This window comes from Pleurodeles waltl, chromosome 12 (genome assembly GCF_031143425.1).
Source record: "Pleurodeles waltl isolate 20211129_DDA chromosome 12, aPleWal1.hap1.20221129, whole genome shotgun sequence".
NCBI classification, from domain to species: Eukaryota; Metazoa; Chordata; class Amphibia; order Caudata; family Salamandridae; genus Pleurodeles; species Pleurodeles waltl.
Genome location: NC_090451.1, coordinates 87916559 through 87937426, shown reverse-complemented (window position 1 = coordinate 87937426; position 20868 = coordinate 87916559). Strand labels below are relative to the sequence as shown.

Here is a 20868-nt window from a genome sequence, read left to right as displayed (position 1 = left end):
TGGAGAGTACCCAGGGAAACCCAATCATTACATGTTTAAAAGAAGCAAAATATTTTGTATTACTACATTTGTGTGTTTTACATGGTGCTATCATACACTCAAGTTTCCCAAGTCTATGCATGAGTACCTTTTGTAGGCCATGTTATTTTTTTGCCTTCTAGGACTTGTAGTGACGATTTCAAAACAGACAAAAAAAGACTACAGGTGCCACAATGCAAACCAAAAACGTGGCATGGATGGGCTTCTCACACGTGGGCAACTTACGAGCTTTGCACTAACAGTGTGGTAAACAACTCTCAAACTAAGAACGCCCATATTTGAGTCGTTCATAAAGTCTTTCAATCCTGGCACTTAAAGGCCTGGTTATTCCATTTTAAATCCATAACTACAAGTACCAGAAAAAGTAAAAGTATGGACTGGGTTGGCAACTGAGCCACAGATCTAGTAGACTTTAATGCTCTGCTTATAGTTTCACACCACTAAAATTATTATTAGTGTAACCCAACAGTACTCATTTTAAGGACAACAGAAGTATGAAAAGCTGCTGAAATTCAAACCTTTAACCTGCTGCACACACCAAGCGCACTAACCCATTGAGCTATTTTGCTAACCTAGAAGTAAATTATATTAACGTTTGCATTTGCTGGCAAGAGTTGTGCCCTACTGTTCTTTGATATGCAACTGTTTTCAGGATTTATATGACAATTCATGGCTTTCCTATGTAATGTAACACACCCGGAGAGATCTGTTCCTAATGAATTGTTATTCAAAAGAGGCAATCAATTGTTTGCCACAGACACCGCAGGTCCTGGAGGTGCTAAATCTGGTGAATGTTTCATGTCTGTTCCGCTTTCGCTTCTGATCACAGAGGAAGAACGTTGCTCCCAGCTTACTAAGAAACTGCGTGCCTCCTGCAGCAGTATTTGCTATAGAACAATACTATTATTACTCGTTATCCTATAAAACATAAAAGCCATGTAGGAGCTAGAAGATATCCCAAAGTATGCCTCACACGCTATGCTCACTACTCCTCCAGTGCAACACTGCAGTTTTGTTGAATGACTTTCTAAAATAACAAATCAAAGAAAAATGCTATTAAATGGCTTTATTTTCTTGGGCACCGCAAATGGGGCCGCAGACGACGGACTGGTTCAGTAATGTTAACCAACATCCCGGTAAACCCTGTCAAGTCCCCTAAATATGAAGCAAATGCCGAAAGTGTTTATCTGCCTCCCAACTGGGTTTCTGGGTGCAATCTGCTGTGCGCTCAAGCAAAGCAACACGCACGTATGTTTAAATCAAGTCATTAAGAAAGAGCTCAGTCAAAGCCCACTGTCGGAGGAGCGCGGTGCCAGAAGAGGAAAGTTGGTATGCAGCAGGGAAGATGAAACAGAGTGCCCATTTCACATGCCTGTGCCCTGGCGGTGTGATATGAGCCTCTCCCTGGGCAGCCCCATTCACAGGATCCTCGCCTCTCCTGCCCCATAGGGTAGAGAGCCAGACGAAGGAGAGGTTTGGAAATCCCCATGTCTGGCAGCCACCCCCAAAACTGATAGCGAGAAGGCTACTCACAGCATGGTCCGGCCATCCGAAGCTGTTGTCCAGGCGCTGGCTCGCTGATTATCCCTCCCGAGTCTGCCCACAGCCATCCGCTACTCTCACCCCTCCAGCACCATCAACCAACCAAGCTCATGGAATAGCACTACTGGTGCGCCTGCTTGTATTGCTTTTTTTACTGGCAAAAGAAACTTTAACTGTTGGGAGGAGGAAAAACCTGCAAGCCTAGCTATGGCTGTCAAATGTGTAGAGAAAAGAGTGCGCCTGCCCTCTCAGAGCTGCAGAGCACAACCGCTGGTCTTTTCCAGCATGAGAGGCGGTGGAAAGGAGATGCTGCAATAAAGATTTACAGCTCTGTTTACAGAAAAGCTCGGAAAGACAAGCACTCCTTTCTAGGACAGATCCTCCCTAAATTAGCGAGGCCCTCTTCTTTTTTAAGTTTCTCTTATAAATCATAAGGGAACTATTTAGTTTCTACAATCCCCGTCAGCAGCAGATTGCACACAGCAGAGGCATGTTTTAATAAAGAATGTCATTTTACATATCATAACTGCTGAGAAAAAGGGAAGGAAATAATCCAGAAGTGTATCGTCTTTGCCTGTAGCAGTAGACTGGAATCAGGAAGCTTCACAAAATCCTGAAAAATAGAGAGCCCTGTCAGAGGATTATCTCAACTCCACTTGTGGTAGATGATCTGAGATACAGAGGTCTCTTTAACAAATTGAGTTCAAATAGTCTACACCAAATATGTTGAAGTGTAGTCTGCGGTGTCAGAGTATTTACTGCTTTACAAATAACATTTTAGCAAAGCTTACCAGGTCAATGATGGGGAATAAATGAAACGTCCAATCAAGGATCCAATGCTGGAGAACTTGTGAAGTTACCTTGAAGTGCTGCCCCTAGAGATACTAACTTTTTGTCCATGGTACCATTACCGATGCAACTGCAGATAAGACTGTGCTGGTATAATGACATGTACAGCCCTGTGCTCTGGGGTGAACTGTTTCTCACAATTAGAGTGGTTTGATGTGAAACTATAGCTTACTAAGGGTCCTATTGTAGTGGATTGCAAAATATCGGACATCTTGGTGATCAGAGGTCTCCAAGATGTTCTTTTGATGTAGAATACCGAACTCACTAAAGGAGTCTGAAAAGTATTATTTTGTCCTACAAAGTAAAGTAAGCGATGTATTAATACTTAAATATTAAGATCCTAATATTAAGGAGAGAATGGAACAAATAGGTGGGATGGAACACAGATAATGGCTATCTTTGATGCCTCAGCAAGAAATACATTATGGGGGATTTATTACAAAAGCTCACAGTCCATTGCATCCACAAAACTACTTCAAAATCTGCTATAGTTCTAGTTATTTTGTTGTGAAAGCTGAAAGGAACAAGAACAGTTGAAGAAGAGAGGACTACTATAACCTCACAGAAGCTGAAGGAGAAGGCCATTTATTTGTGCTGCAATTCAAATATTACTGACAGCTTGCAGAACAAATCACCAAAAATAAAGCCTCACCAACGCATGCTTTATACTGTACATGGTGTTGCCCATTCTGTGATTACACTTAGCTCCCAAATGAGATCCTCTTCCTAGTTCTAATGTAGAAGGTAAGCATTCAGGCCATCTATCTTAATATAATGTCTTCAATGCCTAAGTGTAATTGAAGAAGTTCATGAATCCAATAGATAACAGAAGACACTGCAACAAGTAGTACATCTTCACCATACTGGTCGTTTAACCTACTTTGGAGCTCAAGAGTAGTCTAAAAAATCAGTGCAAATGTGGAGCATGAGAACATTTCACAGAATGAAAAAGTCCAGAGACCTCTATGATGCTGATGGCAAAGGTTATGATTATCAGTGCAGCCAGTGATGTCAAAGTGAGGTCCATGAAAGCCACAAATAAGATAAAGGCCTCCAACCTGCCTCGAAGACCCTTGTTAAAATTGATTAAGGATCGGTCTTTCTATTAGGAAACCCCTTTTGGTTCTCTGAAACAAAGGTGGATCAGTCACCACCTGGTACTCCAAGCGGACACTGTAGAAAACAAAGGATGTAAGATCAACAATGAATCATGTATAATCTAATCGTTCACTTGTATGGCATGATCACCTTCTTTCACAAAATGTCGTAAACAGGTTAAACACAGTGCTGCATCAAAGTCCTACGTGGTTTGCACTCCAAAAGGAAATTAATACATAAATAATTAAATAAATAAATAAATAAAAATGTCAACGCCCACAAACAAATACTTGTGAATTTTGGAAAACTTACATTATAGGAAGACAGACCTTCTTTCTAGTACCAACACATTTTATGCCAAATACTTAAAATATTACAGTGCACCAATGGTGGGAAAAAGAGAAGGTGGTCTTGTTTCGTTGTCAGGCAGATAAAAAAAAACTGGTGCCTCCGATAAAGTTTTTGTTTATTGCATTCTTACATTTACTATTTTAGTGCAGGCTACGGAAGTGCTCTGTAGGAGAAATCAAGATAAAAACTTCAATGAACCCAAGCAGCCCCCATTTACTAATATTACAGAAGAAAAGCAGAGGAAAGAATGGCAGTTTTTTTAATGTAAGATTTCAACATATTACCAACCAACTGTGCAAGGTATTAGGTGAAGCCAAATCCCTTTTCAGAGGATTTGGTTGCGTCCTGGTTAATCAACAGTAGATCCAAACTAATAAATAGGTACAGAAACCAGATGCAGGCACCCCAGGAAACGGAAAGCAAATATGCACGCAGTGCTGGCCCATTTAAGGTCCTTAAAAAGTGAACTGGTCATTGCAGGGGTGCTTTCTAAATAAAGTAGGCTTAAAGGACGACAATGAGCATCAAAGGAAGGTTCAGGAATGTCATTAAAGATCCAAAAACTGGGATTACTGCATTAGTACAATTTTGTCGGCTCACATTTTAATTGGTTACTAAATGGGGGGAAGAAGTTAAGGCTTAGATATAAAACAAAATAAAAAAAGGGCTGCCTTGCAACTTAGTATTTGAACCTGCAAAACCTTAAACATCAAGACTGCTATGTGCAAGGATCCCTAACTGTTAAAATCTTGTATTACGTTCAGAGCTGTTGGGAAGAAACTGTGAATGACATGGGTGCATACAAGGCACTTTAAGGACACCAGATGATATGAAATTAGATGTGAAATAGTAAAAGAAAAAGCCTCTTCTCCACCCACGGCATGACTGGAGTATAATAAATATAGCAAAAACCAACAGCCAGAAGTGAAGAGAAGCAAACTGATAGGATTAAAATTCCTGGAAGCAAAATCTCAAACTAATAAGTATTCGGTGGAATTGGGGGAATTTAATGAGGAAAATGTAAAAAAAAAAAAAATACACCTGCCTTCATTGTCAGAAACCCATTTTTTTTTAGTATCTATGTGGTCTAGAAATATGGAAATTAAATCGTAACCAACATACCCGCTTACAGCAACATATAGACATTTAAAAGCCAATAACCTTGCTAGACTTGCTTTTGTGAAAAAAAATGCTTACAAAAAAACTATAATTTTAATCAAATATGACACAAAATCTGGTCTATTTGTTGTGTAAATACTTATACTTTTTTTTAGTTGTCCATTTGAAAAAGTTCCTAGTCTCATTTTTACCATGCTGGACCTGAAAGTTAGTGTAAAAACTCTTAGCATCAAGTTTCACCTGGGGCTGATACACTGCAGGAAGTAGTTTGTCGCAGAAGGATTGTCAACTGCAGTCTGTCCATCCGATGAGCCTTCACTTACATCTCCTAGCTGAAAACAACACAGATTTCACAACATTATGCACAAGTAGAAAACTGATCTCCAGCCAACAAAGACGATCCTGACCTTAGTGATGGCACTGCTGGAAAAGAAAATTCAGGCTCCAAACTAATTTTTGTTCTTTTGTGAACAGTTACCTTGCATGACCACAGTGTCACATTGTGAATTGGGATCATCAAAGCAATGCGCAATTTTGAAACTGAACTGCAATACTGGGTAGAAATAGTTTATTTGCATTCCTTTCCTTGTAAGTGGATTCTATCATGGCAAGACCATAGCAGCTCTGTTTCACCAAGCCAAATAGTTCTTATTTTTATTAGTTATTGTTATTGGAAAAATAAGTAGTATCTATTTTCAGTACTTCACTTAATGAGCAAAAAACTTAGCTTTTGAATGTTTTCTTTGCATATTGATGAAAAATATCAAATTAACCGTAAAATGTTACCTTCACTATCAGCATTCCATATCTGAGAAAAAAAAAAATTAATTTGGACTTTGATGTGGGTAATAAAATAGAACATAAAATCACATGCTGTGAAACCTTATCACCCTATGGCGCATATTCCTCCAGGATCCCAAGTTAAAGCACACGCTTTTGAAGGGAGAGAGAAAAATGCTTGGGAGCAGAATACAGAGCAATCAGATTTTGAAATCTACTCAATTCATGCGCTGTGGCTTTAGGTTAAAAAAAAAAAAAAAAAAAAAAAAAAAAGAAGATCTGATACGAGGGGGTATTCCATGTTTCTGCAGATGAGGAGCAGAAGCATGACACGAAAAAGCAACATTTATCAGAAACCTGTGTTGAAAGGAAGGATACGATCATATTTCATTATTATCTCAGGTACTTCATACCTCTTAATTAGAAAACCTTGCCTGAATTACAATGCACTGAAGAGTCAGTCTCTCCTTTTACTGTAGCAGAAGATGTCTACTTGTATATCACAAGTCTGAAAACTATTATTTTCTATATATTAATCCAGAAAAATGGGAGTGGTGATTCACATGCACTCTTCACAAGTGCTAAATGAGTTCCACTATGAGATCCAGCCCCCGCAGGGATAACTAGCCTCACCTTAGATGGCAGTGAGGCAGAAGATGGCAAGGGTTTGGAGCACTGAAAGCCCAGTCCACGTCACAACCGACTGGGCAACAGCTAATGCAAGGTCTTCAACACCTAATGAGAACTTCTTCTGCTAACCCAGAAAACCACTGTAGAAGGCCAAGCTTCAACTGAAATGAGTTTGACCCCTTCTCTCTTTTCCTTTCACCAAATTCAGCTGTAGCTACAGAAATACGTATTTAGTAAGAAGAGGAACGGTGCAGAGTGACTAGTATTTTGCTGAAAGGTCCTCCATGCTTAAGACTCATTCTCTCTATCTTGCACACATCCTTCCCCCGTGTTACTTCCAACATATTCCATCTCTGTCTTTAATTCTGTCAATTCTTCAAATTGATGAGTCTCGCATAAAGCACTACATAAAATCAATATAGCTTTGTTAACTTCATTGATCCATGCTAAATGAGAATATTTTTGACTTGCAAAAAAAATCTGTATGCTATGCATCAAAGAGAACAGCATACTATATTGAATTAAACCTTCATTGGCATACTCTTCCAGTCCACGTATATAAATGCTTTAGGCAGCAATATAGATGCTTCTGAAGAATCAAAAGGATAGCGTACTCTTTATGAACTGCAAACTCCAACTCAAAGATAAGTCCTTCCAAAATGGGCTTAAGGTTCAGATAGATTTCACGGAATTAATGAATAATCTCTAAACACGTCTGCATTCATAATTTTATCTAATTTTCCACTGATGTTAGTCCTAGGATTTAAGAAGGTTTCAAACAAATTTCATAGGATCAATACCTGCCCATTTTACTAAGAGCTAATGGGTATTATTTTTAGTCAATAACCCTTTCTATTGAGCAAAACTCTAACCCCATCAAGCATAAATCATGCACAGAGTAATCACATTCACTCTTCAAAATCACTGAAAAAAAAATGCCCACAACTCTCACATCAATTAGTCATGAGTAACTGCATTTATACAGCAAATGTTTTTTCTTCTTTTTTTTTTTTTTTTTTTTAGCATTAGAGGTGGGGGGCACTCCTTCGAATTAGTAAGCAATTGAATACCATCATCTCTAGGTAGGAATCCAAAACGTATTTTAAAACATCAATCAGGTTCCCAATTCACAGTGATGGGTGGAAAGTGGAACTTGGAAGGGTGTGCAGACACCCAGGAGATAACATGCCAAAGCTTGATATACACATGCATCATTACGTGCTAGCATTCTTTACACCAAGATGAGGAAGGTCAAGGGACCAACCCACAAGAAGGGAAGGAAGCTGAAGATGAGTTACTCGCCTGTAACTATAGTTCTCTGGTATTGGAATGTTTCATAGAATCACTTGCTCAAATCATTCCCAGTTGTCGAAGCGGGAGTCCCACAGTATTATCAAACAGCAAAGAAGAGAGATTTTACATATAAAGTAATGTTAAAGTGCATTCACTTTCACAGCTTATTCACATAATTTGAAAAGACCTGAAGTCCAGCAAGCCAAGCGACAGCACCCTTTAGAACACTCGCCACAGAAGCTTCAGTCTCTCAGATTTTCCAGCACAAGTGAGATAAATATTGAGAGCCTCTATGGAGAGGAGCAGGTCTCATGTGAATCTATGAAAGATACCAATACTGGAGAATGAAAATGTCACTTACCCAGTGTACATCTGTTCGTGGCATTAGTCGCTGCAGATTCACATGTTTCGCACAGTCCGCTGCCTGGTGTTGGGCTCGGAGTATTACAAGTTGTTTTTCTTCGAAGAAGTCTTTTTTGGTCACGGGACCGAAGGACTCCTCCCTCTTCGGCTCCATTGCGCATGGGCGTCGACTCCATCTTAGATTGTTTTCCCCGCAGAGGGTGAGGATGGAGTTGTTTGCTATAAATAGTGCCCATGCAATGGAGTGAATACGTATGTACATAAAAAGTTTATAATAATTATTTACAAATGTACAAATGTTTAAGATTTAAGATCTACTTCTAAACGGCTACAGGCTTCCCGGGGAGGCGGGAGGGCACATGTGAATCTGCAGCGACTAATGCCACGAACAGATGTACACTGGGTAAGTGACATTTTCAGTTCGATGGCATATGTTGCTGCAGATACACATGTTTCGCATAGACTATAAAGCAGTTACCTCCCCTAAAAGCGGTGGTTTAGCCTGTAGGAGTTGAAGTAGTTTGGAATAATGTTCTTAGTACAGCTTGGCCCACTGTAGCTTGTTGTGCATTTAGTACGTCTACACAGTAGTGTTTAGTAAATGTATGAGGCGTAGACCAGGTTGCAGCCTTACATATTTCGCTCATAGGAATGTTTCCTAGAAAGGCCATTGTAGCACCTTTCTTTCTGGTTGAGTGTGCCTTTGGTGTAATAGGCAATTCTCTTTTGGCTTTAAGATAGCATGTTTGAATACATCTGACTATCCATCTAGCAATGCCTTATTTAGAGATTGGATTTCCTATGTGTGGTTTTTGAAAAGCTATGAACAGTTGTTTTGTTTTCCTGATTAGCTTTGTTCTGTCAATGTAGTACATTAGTGCTCTTTTGATGTCTAATGTATGTAGTGCCCTTTCAGCCACTGAATCTGGTTGTGGGAAGAACACTGGCAATTCTACTGTTTGATTTAAATGGAATGGTGAGATTACTTTTGGTAGAAATTTTGGATTTGTTCTTAGAACTATTTTATTTTTGTGTATTTGAATAAATGGTTCTTGTATGGTAAATGCCTGTATTTCACTTACTCTTCTGAGGGATGTGATTGCAATGAGAAATGCGACTTTCCAGGTTCGATATTGCATTTCACAGGAATGCATGGGTTCGAAAGGTGGACCCACGAGTCTTGTTAAGACGATGTTAAGGTTCCATGAAGGAACTGGTGGTGTTCTTGGTGGTATAATTATTTGTAGCCCTTCCATGAATGCTTTAATAACTGGTATTCTAAATAGAGACGATGAATGAGTAGTTTGTAGGTAAGCAGATATTGCTGCGAGGTGTATTTTTATAGATGAAAAAGCGAGATTCGCTTTTTGCAAATGTAGTAAGTATCCCACTATGTCCTTTGTAGAGGCATGCAATGGTTGGATTTGATTGGTATGGCAGTAGCAAACAAATCTTTTCCACTTAGATGCATAGCAGTGTCTAGTGGAAGCTTTTCTAGCTTGTTTTATGACCTCCATGCATTCTTGTGTGAGGTCTAAGTGTCCGAATTCTAGGATTTCAGGAGCCAAATTGCCAGATTCAATGATGCTGGGTTTGGATGCCTGATCTGTTGTTTGTGTTGTGTTAACAGATCTGGTCTGTTGGGTAGTTTGACATGCGGTACTAGTGAAAGGTCTAGTAGAGTTGTATACCAAGGTTGTCTTGCCCATGTGGGTGCTATCAGTATGAGTTTGAGTTGGTTTTGACTCAACTTGTTTACTAGATATGGAAGGAGAGGGAGAGGGGGAAAAGCGTATGCAAATATCCCTGACCAACTCATCCATAGAGCATTGCCTTGTGATTCGCGGTGTGGGTACCTGGATGCGAAGTTTTGGCATTTTGCGTTTTCTTTTGTTGCGAACAAATCTATCTGGGGTGTTCCCCAAATTTGAAAGTACTTGTTCAGAACTTGGGGGTGAATTTCACATTCGTGGACTTGTTGGTGGTCTCGCGAAAGGTTGTCTGCTAGTTGGTTTTGGATCCCTGGAATAAATTGTGCTATTAGGCGAATGTTGTTGTGAATCGCCCACTGCCATATTTTTTGTGTTAGGAGGCACAATTGTGTTGAGTGTGTTCCTCCTTGTTTGTTTAAATAATACATTGTTGTCATGTTGTCTGTTTTGACAAGAATGTATTTGTGTGTTATTATGGGTTGAAAGGCTTTTAACGCTAGAAATACTGCTAACAGTTCTAGGTAATTGATATGAAATTTTGTTTGGTGTACATCCCATTGTCCTTGAATGCTGTGGTGATTGAGGTGTGCTCCCCACCCTGTCATGGAAGCATCTGTTGTTATAACGTATTGAGGCATTGGGTCCTGAAATGTCCGCCCTTTGTTTAAATTGTTGCTGTTCCACCATAGAAGCGAGAGGTATGTTTGGCGGTCTACCAACACCAGATCTTGAAGTTGACCCTGTGCCTGTGACCATTGTGATGCTAGGCACTGTTGTAAGGGTCGCATGTGTAGTCTTGCGTTTGGGACAATGGCTATGCATGATGACATCATGCCTAGAAGTTTTAGCACAAATTTTGCTTGTATCTTTTGGTTTGGAAACATAGCACTTATTACCTTGTGGAATGCTTGCACTCTTTGTGGACTTGGAGTGGCAATTCCCTTTGATGTGTTGATGGTTGCTCCTAGATATTGTTGTGTCTGACACGGTTCGAGGTGTGATTTTGTATAGTTGATGGAGAAACCCAGTTTGTGAAGGGTTTGTATGACATATGTGGTGTCGTTTGTGCACTTTTTTACTGTGTTGGTGTTGATTAGCCAATCGTCCAGGTAAGGAAACACATGTATCTGTTGTCTCCTGATATGTGCTGCTACTACTGCTAGACATTTTGTGAACACTCTTGGTGCAGTTGTTATTCCGAATGGCAACACTTTGAATTGGTAATGTATTCCTTTGAATACAAACCTTAGGTACTTTCTGTGAGAAGGGTGTATCGGTATATGAAAGTACGCATCTTTTAGGTCTAATGTGGTCATGTAATCTTGCTGTTTGAGCAGTGGAATGATGTCTTGTAGTGTGACCATGTGAAAGTGGTCCGATATGATGTAGGTATTTAGTGTCCTGAGATCTAATATTGGTCTTAATGTTTTGTCTTTTTTTGGAATTAGAAAGTACAGGGAGTAAACTCCTGTGTTTTTTTGTTGTACTGGTACTAACTCTATTGCATCCTTTTGCAGTAGTGCTTGAACTTCTAGTCCTAAAAGTTCTAAATGTTGTGGTGACATTTTGCGTGTTTTTGGAGGGATGTTTGGTGGGAATTTGTGGAATTCTATGCAATAGCCATGTTGGATTATTGCTAATACCCAATTGTCTGTTGTAATCTGCTGCCAAGATTGGTAGAATTGGCTTAGTCTTCCCCCCACTGGTGTTGAGTGAAGGGGTTGTGTGACTTGAAAGTCACTGTTTAGGTGGAGGTGTTTGTGGAGTCTGGAATCTTCCCCTACTCCTTGGGAATTGACCCCCTCTATATCCCCTGAAACCTCCCCTTTGGAATGAACCCTGATATGGTGTGGTTCTTGTTTGTTGGCTGGTGGTGTCTGTGGGTTGGCCACGAAACCCCCCTCTAAATGGAGTTTTTCTAAAAGAGCCTCTGCTCTGCGGGGAGTAGAGTGCGCCCATGGCTTTGGCCGTGTCTGTGTCCTTTTTAAGTTTTTCAATGGCTGTGTCCACTTCAGGGCCAAAAAGTTGTTTCTCGTTGAAGGGCATATTAAGGACAGCCTGCTGGATTTCAGGTTTGAAGCCTGAAGTGCGGCGCCAAGCGTGTCTCCTTATGGTGACAGCAGTGTTGACTGTTCTCGCTGCAGTATCGGCTGCGTCCAGTGAAGAGCGGATTTGATTGTTTGAGATCGTTTGTCCCTCTTCAACTATTTGCTGCGCCCTTTTTTGGTATTCCTGGGGAAGATGGTCTACGAGAAGTTGCATCTCATCCCAGTGTGCGCGGTCATATCTGGCCAGCAGCGCTTGAGAATTTGCGATGCGCCACTGGTTGGCTGCCTGTGATGCTACTCTTTTTCCTGCCGCATCAAATTTTCTGCTTTCTTTGTCCGGAGGTGGGGCGTCGCCAGATGTATGGGAATTTGCTCTCTTGCGAGCTGCCCCTACTACTACGGAGTCAGGTGGTAACTGCGAAGTAATAACGCTGGGTCTGTGGGTGGTGGTTTGTATTTCTTATCCACCCTTGGGGTGATGGCTCTTGATTTTACGGGCTCTTCAAAAATTTGTTTTGCGTGCCGTAACATCCCTGGTAGCATTGGGAGACATTGATATTGGCTATGTGTAGCCGAGAGGGTGTTAAATAAAAAATCATCCTCTATAGGATCGGAATGCAGTTGGACATTGTGGAATTCTGCAGCCCTAGCCACCAGTTGCGAGTATGAGGTACTGTCCTCTGGCGGTGACGGCTTTGTGGGGTATGAATCGGGATCATTGTCCGGCACTGGGGTGTCATATAGGTCCCAAGCGTCTTGATCCTGATTATCTTGACTTATGGTAGTTTGCGCTGGTGAGTGCATTTGTGGCGGTGTTTGTGCCGGCGATGCCTGTTGTGGTGGAGAGGGCGGAGGCGTGACTTTTTTAACCACTTTGGCTTGTGGTTGTGCGTCATCCTTGAGAAGTCCGATCCTTCTTTTCCTCATTATTGGGGGAAGGGTTGATATCTTCCCTGTGTCTTGCTGGATGTACAGTCTCTTTTGTGTGTAGTCTGATTCTACACTTTGGAGCTCTTGTCCAAATCTGTGCATCTGGCCACTTATTCCTTGTTCCTCTGTGTAGGATGAAGGTGTGGAACTTTTCGGCGCCGAGAGAGAATCTTTTTTCGGCTTCGGCACCGACAGAATTTTTGTGGCTTTCGGCAGTGTGTCTCGGTGCCGATGTTTTTCGGTGCCGGCATCTTGTTTTTGCCTCTCGGAGCCGCTATCTCGGCTCCGAGGTTGCTCCATGGCGGTCCCTCGACCGGAGTCGGGTGTCTTCGCTATGGGCGTGCCCTTTTTCGGCGCCTTCGACGGGTCGCCGGTTTTATGGGTCGAGCCATGGCCTGTTGGCAGTGGCGTCCCCTGGGCTTTTGTCTTCTCGATGGTTTTAATTTTCGACGTCTTACTCACTGTTTGTTGCTGTTGTTCGACGTCGGAGTCTCCGGATTCTGATTCCGGAACCGAGAATGTTTCCTCTTCGTCGTCGAAACGTTGTTTTGTTGGCGTGGACGCCATTTGTAGACGCCTGGCTCTTCGGTCCCGGAGTGTTTTTCTGGACCGGAAGGCTCGACAGGCCTCACAGGTATCCTCCTTGTGCTCGGGGGACAAGCACAAGTTACAGACCAAGTGCTGATCTGTATAAGGATACTTACTGTGACATTTTGGGCAGAAACGAAACGGGGTCCGTTCCATCGGCTTCGATGTCGCACGCGGTCGGGCCGACCAGGCCCCGATGGGGGAATCGAAGCTACCCCACAGTCTTCCGATGATCGGTGTCGATGTACCTAACTATCCCGATACCGAACGGAACAATACCGACGCTTTCTTCCGAGATTCTGACTAACTTTCCGAACCGAAACACAGAGCGAAAAGGAATACGTCCGAACCCGACAGCGGAAAAAAACAATCTAAGATGGAGTCGACGCCCATGCGCAATGGAGCCGAAGAGGGAGGAGTCCTTCGGTCCCGTGACCAAAAAAGACTTCTTCGAAGAAAAACAACTTGTAATACTCCGAGCCCAACACCAGGCAGCGGACTGTGCGAAACATGTGTATCTGCAGCAACATATGCCATCGAACCTGTAGTTACAGGTAAGTAATTGTCTTCTGCAGTATTGGATCTTTCATAGATTCACATGCTTGAATCAGATTAGCAAGACGTTTTGTAATCTTTTTACATTGTGACCTTATCACCCTTGCGGATGGTGGGTTGTAAAATAATATACATTTTGTAATGCATCAATACAGAAGTATAATGTGCAATTAATTATTAGATATTGAGTAAAGTAGCATTCAAGACAACAGAGACTCACCTTATTGAAATAGATGCAGTAACACTGCCTATCCGACTGCTGCATCACTGCTGTGTGCCGAATCCAGGCACTAGTGCTGACAGTGGGGACGCTCTTACACGTTGTAGCACTGTAGATTTTCTCCAAAGGAACACCTGCGAACAAGGCAGCTGATGTGGAGACTGCCCTTGTGGAGTATGCCGTTACCTTGGAGGACAGAAGTTTGCCCGCTCTGGAGTGGCAAACCTGTACAGTTGCTGAGATACACCTTGCAATGGTTGCTTTAGTAACAGGTGTACCTTGTCGAAACTGTCCATACGTAACCAAGAGTTGCTCAGTTTTATGAAACTGTTTGGTACAATGCAAGTAGAACTTAAGACATCTCTTAATGTCCAGTGTATGCAAAGACTGCTCTGCCAGGGAGGCCGGATTTGGGGAAAAAAAAAGTTTATAAAATGATAGGCTCATTAAGGTGAAACAGCAAAAGGTACCTTAGGAATAAATTTGTATTAGTCCTTAGAATAACACCCTCGTCTGTGAACTGGAGAAAAGGCTCCTGGGCTGTGAACGCTTGAAACTCACTCTCCCTTGTTACGGATGTTAGTGCCAACAGTGTATCTACCTTTTGGGTAAAGAATTTTAGATCCGCATTGTGAGTCAGTTCAAATGGCGGTTTGATGAGTTGGGAAAGAACGATGTTAAGATGCTAGTCCAGCTTGGACTGGAGGGAAAACTTGGAAAAGTCCTTTCATGAATTGCTTGACTACCCTTGTGGAGCATAGCGACAGAGCTGAGAATCGTCTATATCTGGATATTGCTGCAAGATGTACTTTCACAGATGCATGCACCAAACTTGAGCGAGCCATAAGCATAGCCATACGCAGAATCTTTTCCATTTCAGTCTGTAGGACTTGTTAGTTGATTCTGCCCTTTTGCAAGGATAGCCCTGCATTCTTGGGGAATATTCACATTCTGGAATTCATGGAAATTCAGGAGCCATGCATATAATTGGAGAGAGCCTGGATCCTAGTGTAGGAATTGGCCCTGGTTCATTGTAAGCAGGGTTTGCTTGGTCTGAAGACAAACTGGGTTGAACCCAGAAAGCGGGAGGAGCTCCATGAACCAGTATTGCCTGGTCCTCCAGGGAGCAATCAGGATCAACTGGTATCTCTCCACCTGCATCTTTCTGAGAACTCTCGATATTATGGGGATATCCCAGACCATCTTATCAAAAAGGAATTCCCCTATGAACCCGAGAATGGGTGGCGACTGGCGTACAAGCAGCATTTGTTCTCGTTCATGGCAAAGAGGTCTAGTTCTGGTCTGTCCCAAAGTTGAAAAATTTGGTTCAATTCTTCTTGATTCAGCTCCCATCCGAAGCAGCTCTCTAGAGATCTGCTGAGCATGCCCACCAAAGTACTGCTTATTCCTGCGACATGCTTGGCCTTCAGAATTGTAAGCCAGTGCCATAAGTCTTCGGCTTCCTGGAAGACAGCCAACAAGCTTGTACTTCCTAGCTTTTCTTATGGAGCGCATGCTTGTCGTGTTGTCTATACATACCAACACTGAAGGTGTTTGTATGAGAGATAAGAAAGCTTGGACAGTGAGAAACATGCCCTTCAGTTCCAGGTGGTTTATATGCATGGACTTTTGGGAGGTAGACCATTTCCCCTGGATTTGCAGGTACTGGAGATATCTGCCCCAGGGAGTCATTTGTTATGGTGAAGTCGGTTATTAACAGCAAAAACATGAGGCCCTTGGAGATATGGGTGTGGGACCACCACCTCAAAGCTTGGGTCATTTGTTGAGTTATTTTGATGAAGTCGAACAGCCCTTCCATCTGTATCCAATGGTGTTGTAGCTCCTCTTGCAAAAGTCATCTGCAGGAGTACTAAGGGGATGAGATTTATTGCAGAGGACATCATCCCAAGTAATGACTTGTACAGACTTGCAATGAAACAGACTTTTTTCTGGAAATCTTGAGGGCCAGCTGAGTCAATCTTTGCTGTCCTACGGAATAAAAGCTTTGTCCTGCCTGGTAGCTAAGGAGGAGCCTGGAAATGTTTTCTTTTGTTGTGGAACAGCAGACACCTTTTGAAAGTTTAGTGTGAGTCTCAATTTGTGAAACAAATACAATACAATTGGATGCTTGCATCGGTGTTTGCGCTTTAATCAGCCAGTCCAGGTACGGGAATACCTGGAGACAGTGTTTCCTGAGGACAGCTGCTATTGGGGCCATGCATTTGGTGAAAATGGGGGAGCTGATCTGAGACCGAATGGAAGGACTTTGACATGGTAATGGGTGGCAGCTATGGTAAAGCGGTAAAGCAAATGTATTTGAGATACTTGGGATGTATGAAAATATGCATCCTGCAAAGGGGGGGGGGGGGGGGGGGGGGATGGCAAAGTGCCAACTAAGATGGCCGCCATTTAGCAGAGCTCCGCAGTTAGCTTTTTATTTGCCCAAATATCCGACCAATTATTTGAATTGACTGCTGGGAGCGGGGGTCCGGGCGCATCTGGAGTGGCGGGGCAGCTGTTTTGGGAGGGGGGCTGCCAGGATCGGAGCCCTGTGCGCCTTCGTGGGCGGTGCACGAGCGACCTGCGGCCTGGTGACGGAGGTGCGGCTGCAGAAAGTCTGGTGTCGGACCTCGGAGGGCAGAGGCGACAGATGAGGAGAGGTGCTCGATCAGGGTTCCCTGGAGGGTTGGACCAGGCCACGGACCAAGAGAGCGGCGGTCTGGGACACGGGGGGCCTTTCCTTACCCCTGTCTTGCAAATGGAGCCGAATGGCCCAGGGCTTCGGCGAGGTCAGAGGTTAGCAGAGCCAAGAAGCGGAGGGACTAGTGGCAGTCTGCCTCCTGCACGTGGCCTGCTGTGGGGGCTACAGGGCCCAGGACGAGACGACACGCAGGAGTGATACGGCTTGGTTTTGACACCCGTTCTGACAATAGCAGGGCCTCTTTGGGGGAGGGTGGGCGTTCACCCCCCATTTCCCACATTCACCAGAAGAGCCACAGCGGCTGTGTTTGTTGCTTGGGGACTGGCGTGACACCCCACCCCCAAGAGGAGTAAGATCAGGCAGGGAGACACTGGTGTGGGTACAGAACCGCAGGACTGGTACTGAAATTCGGTTGGGTGGAGGAGGGTTATCAAATGGCAGAACCAAGAGCTTGCACCCTTAGGGTCATGGCATGGGATGTGAATGGTCTGTGCAGTTGCATCAAAAGGACCATAGTCTTTTAGTTCCTGCGCAGATATGGCCCTGGTATTTTCTTATTGCAGAAAACGCACCTAAAGGGGAACTACTACAAGGCGCTGGACAGGTTTAGGTACCAACTGGTTGCCCATGAGGGCTACACAGCAGATTCCCAGGGAGTGGGCATCCTTCTTAAAAAAAATCAACACCATTCATTCCGACATGCATCTGGTGGGACACACTGGGACGATATGTGGCGGTCTCGGGGATCTGGGAGGGGCACACTCTTAACATGTGTTCAGTCTATGCTTCGCTGAGAATCCAGGGGTCTACCCTTGTGGACCTGGGTGCATTGCTGCCTGACTTCCCGACGGGTCTCCTGGTTCTGGGAGGTGATATGAATCTTGTGGTTGACCCGAGGTTGGACAGAGTTTCTCATGTAAGGACACCAGACACTTCAACAACATTGAAGTCCTTTTTGGACTACTTTGGCCTGGCGGACTTGTGGAGGGAGCAGAATCCGGGGAAGAGAGAGTTCACGTATTCCTCAGTCCTCCCCATAGTGGCTCATCTAGGCTAGACTATCTATTCACGCATTGGACTCACTTGGGTAGGTTCCCAGAGGCTGTGCAATACCAGAGAGGGATCTCCGACCATCCCCCTGTGAGAGTTACCATGCTGGGTCCTTCACAGTCTTACCCTTAGCTGCCTCGACTGGATCCCTGGTATTTGAGAGACAAATCCTTTGTTGACAAATTAAGGGAAAGGGCGACCCAATACTTTGAGTCTAACGAGTCCATAGCAGAGGCCTTCGCCGCATACTATGAGGAGGTCTATACTTCGGTGACTCGGATGATGGACTGTGTGGACCTCCTACGGGATATCCCGTTACTGGGGCTCTCGAAGGCGGAGAGAGGGGAGTTAGATGCTGAGCTGACGGAAGAAGTTGCCTCAGCGTTACGAGGGCTCCAGTCAGGCAAGGCGGTGGGACTAAATGGGCTCCCGGTGGAGTTATTTAAATTCATGGGAGCAGTGTGACTAAACACATGTTGGCCATGTTCCAGGAGGCACAGGAGGTGGGACTGTTGCCGCTGGATCAGAGGATCGCGACTATCGTGCTGATTCCGAAGAAAGATTGACCCCCGGAGAGATGTGTTTCTTATAGGCCCATCTTCCTTCTTAATACAGAGGTAAAGGTCCTGGCGAAGGTTCTGGCAACTAGACTGTGCGCAATTATTGCTAAGCTGGTCCACTCAGACCAATCCAGCTTCATGCCGTCCAGATCCACACGTCTGAACTTGCCGAGACTCTACAGTGTCTTACACATGACAGAAGGCCAGAATAAGGAACAGGCGGCGCTCCTATCTCTCAACGCCAGATGGCCTTCGACAGTGTGCAATGGCCATATATTTTTGCGGCACTCAGGCGGTTCGGTGAGGGTCCACGGTTCCTGACCTGGATTAGACTGCTATATTGGGAACTGGTGGCCTGGGTACAGGTTAATGATACGTTATCGCAGCCCTTTGCCCTACACAGGGTCACCCGGCAGGGGTGCCTTCTCTTCTCCATTTTATTCGCCCTGGCACTCGAGCCCTTGGCAGAATGAATCAGACAAGATCCTCTGATTCGGGGTATGGACTCGGGTGCAACATGGGAGGAACGCATCTCCCTGTATGCGGACGACATTTTGCTATATGTCACACAACCCCATTGGTCCATCAACAGGATAACGCAGGTCTTTCACATATTTGGGGATCACTCCGGTTACCAGATTAACTGGGATAAATCGCAGGTCTTTCCCCTGGCTGGGGTCCCGCCCACCATGCCCCCAGGCTGTAACATACGGATCTGTGTGGAGGGTTTCAAATATCTGGGGATGTGTCACTAGGAACCAGGAGTGCTTTCTACAGAAAAACCTCCAACCTCAGTTTGATAGATTCTACAGGGATGTGGTCCACTGGAGGACAGTATCTCTTTCTCTCATGGGTAGAGCAGCCCTCTACAAAATGATGACACTGCCTGTCTTCCATATGTCTTCCAGAACACTCCTTACAGGATACCGGCAGAGGTATTCTGGAGTTTGGACCAGGACATCAGACTACTGCTGTGGACGGTGGCTGTTCCCATGTAACATTGTTGAAACTGAAGCTTGGGGTGTATGAGGGTGGGCTGGTAATCCCAGATTTCCTTTGCTATTATTGGGCGACTCAATTGGTCAACATTAATGATTGGGCCTTCGCAGACCAGGAGGACTCAGCGTTTTGGATGGACAGACAGATGTTTGGGTGGTATTTTCTTTTTGGGGGGGGGGGGGAGAGAAATATGAGCCTGCCCTTTATGCCCGTGCAATTTTGTGATCGTTGCCAGTGCACAATGCAACGGTGGTGAAGGCGTGGCATGATGCCACCCATTTTCTGGGCTGGGAATCAACCTTGACACCACAGCCTCCACTGTGGTGTAGTGACATGTTGGGGGACCTTAAGACCTTGGGTGGATTCCGCAAGTGGTCTCTTCTGGGGATCGAACACCTGGGGGATGCCTGGATAGATCAGGCACTTGTGACGTTCGAAGTCCTACAACAAGAATATGCTATGTCAGGAATGGAACAGTTCAGGGACCTGCAGCATGCATTCAGTCAGTATATCCCGGAACATGAGAAGTTGCCAGAGGTGGCTCCTCTGGAGGACCGCATTTTCATGGAACCTCTGGTGACGAAGAACATATGTCTATTGTACAAGATATTGTTGAATAATTCCCCAGACCAGATGACAGCTTTACAGGACAAATGGGCGGTGGATCTGGGTGCATTAAATGACGAGGACTGGGGGGGGGGAGGTGAGACGGGGTCCTAGGGTCGTGGCGATCATAGCACAGTTTAGATTGATCCAGCTGCGGATTCTGCATAGGGCATACTATTCCAGGGTGGTGATGCATAAGATGTGTAAGGCACAGACTGCGCAATGCTTGTGATGATGTGGGTCGGAGGGCACCTTCTATGGACATGCCCAGCTTTGCAGACCTGCTGGCATGGGGTGGCCGGGGAGGCAGCCCGGGTGATTGGAAGGGCGGTCCAGCGGGATACCAAGCTGCTTTTACTGAATTTAGTGGGGGAGGAACATTGGCCGAAACAGCATGCACTATGGTTGACCATAGCAGTAATGGTAGCTAAACACAATATTGCGCAGGCGTGGGGGTACTGAGTCCCCGCCTTGTCTAAAGGACTGGCGGACAGACCTAGGCTTGTGTTGCAGTGCAGAAAAAATAATCTATGAGAGTAGGCGTTGCCCTGGGAAGTGGGAGAAAATTTGGGACGGGGTGGGGGCCTATAGGGGCATGGAATAATCCAATGGTGCAGGTGGGCGGGGAGACACTGAGCCGACTATACAGCTGCAGACTACCAGGAGAGAGGGGGGGGGGGGGGAGAATGCTTGATTGAGAGGTTATATTTTTGATGCTTGACTTCTACTGTAATCCTACTCTGAATTGTAGATAAATGATGGGTCTTATAATGTCACACGCTGTATGGTACAATGGCTGTTTTGTTCAATAAAAATATAATTATCTATATCTATA

At 44.3% G+C, this 20868-nt stretch overlaps 1 protein-coding gene across 4 annotated transcripts in view; it reads right to left on the bottom strand.

The window, feature by feature from the left end:
• The window catches only part of RANBP3 (RAN binding protein 3), a 380969-nt gene that overhangs the window by 81205 nt on the left and 278896 nt on the right, over positions 1–20868 (bottom strand). For all 4 annotated transcript variants that reach the window (XR_011199904.1, XR_011199903.1, XM_069217335.1 and 1 more), the window contains one exon: positions 5239–5330. Coding sequence is in view for 2 of the 4 variants with exons in the window: in XM_069217335.1 (XP_069073436.1) it covers positions 5239–5330 (92 nt within the window). In the remaining 2 variants the exon portion in view is untranslated. The remainder of the gene's footprint in view (positions 1–5238; positions 5331–20868) is intronic.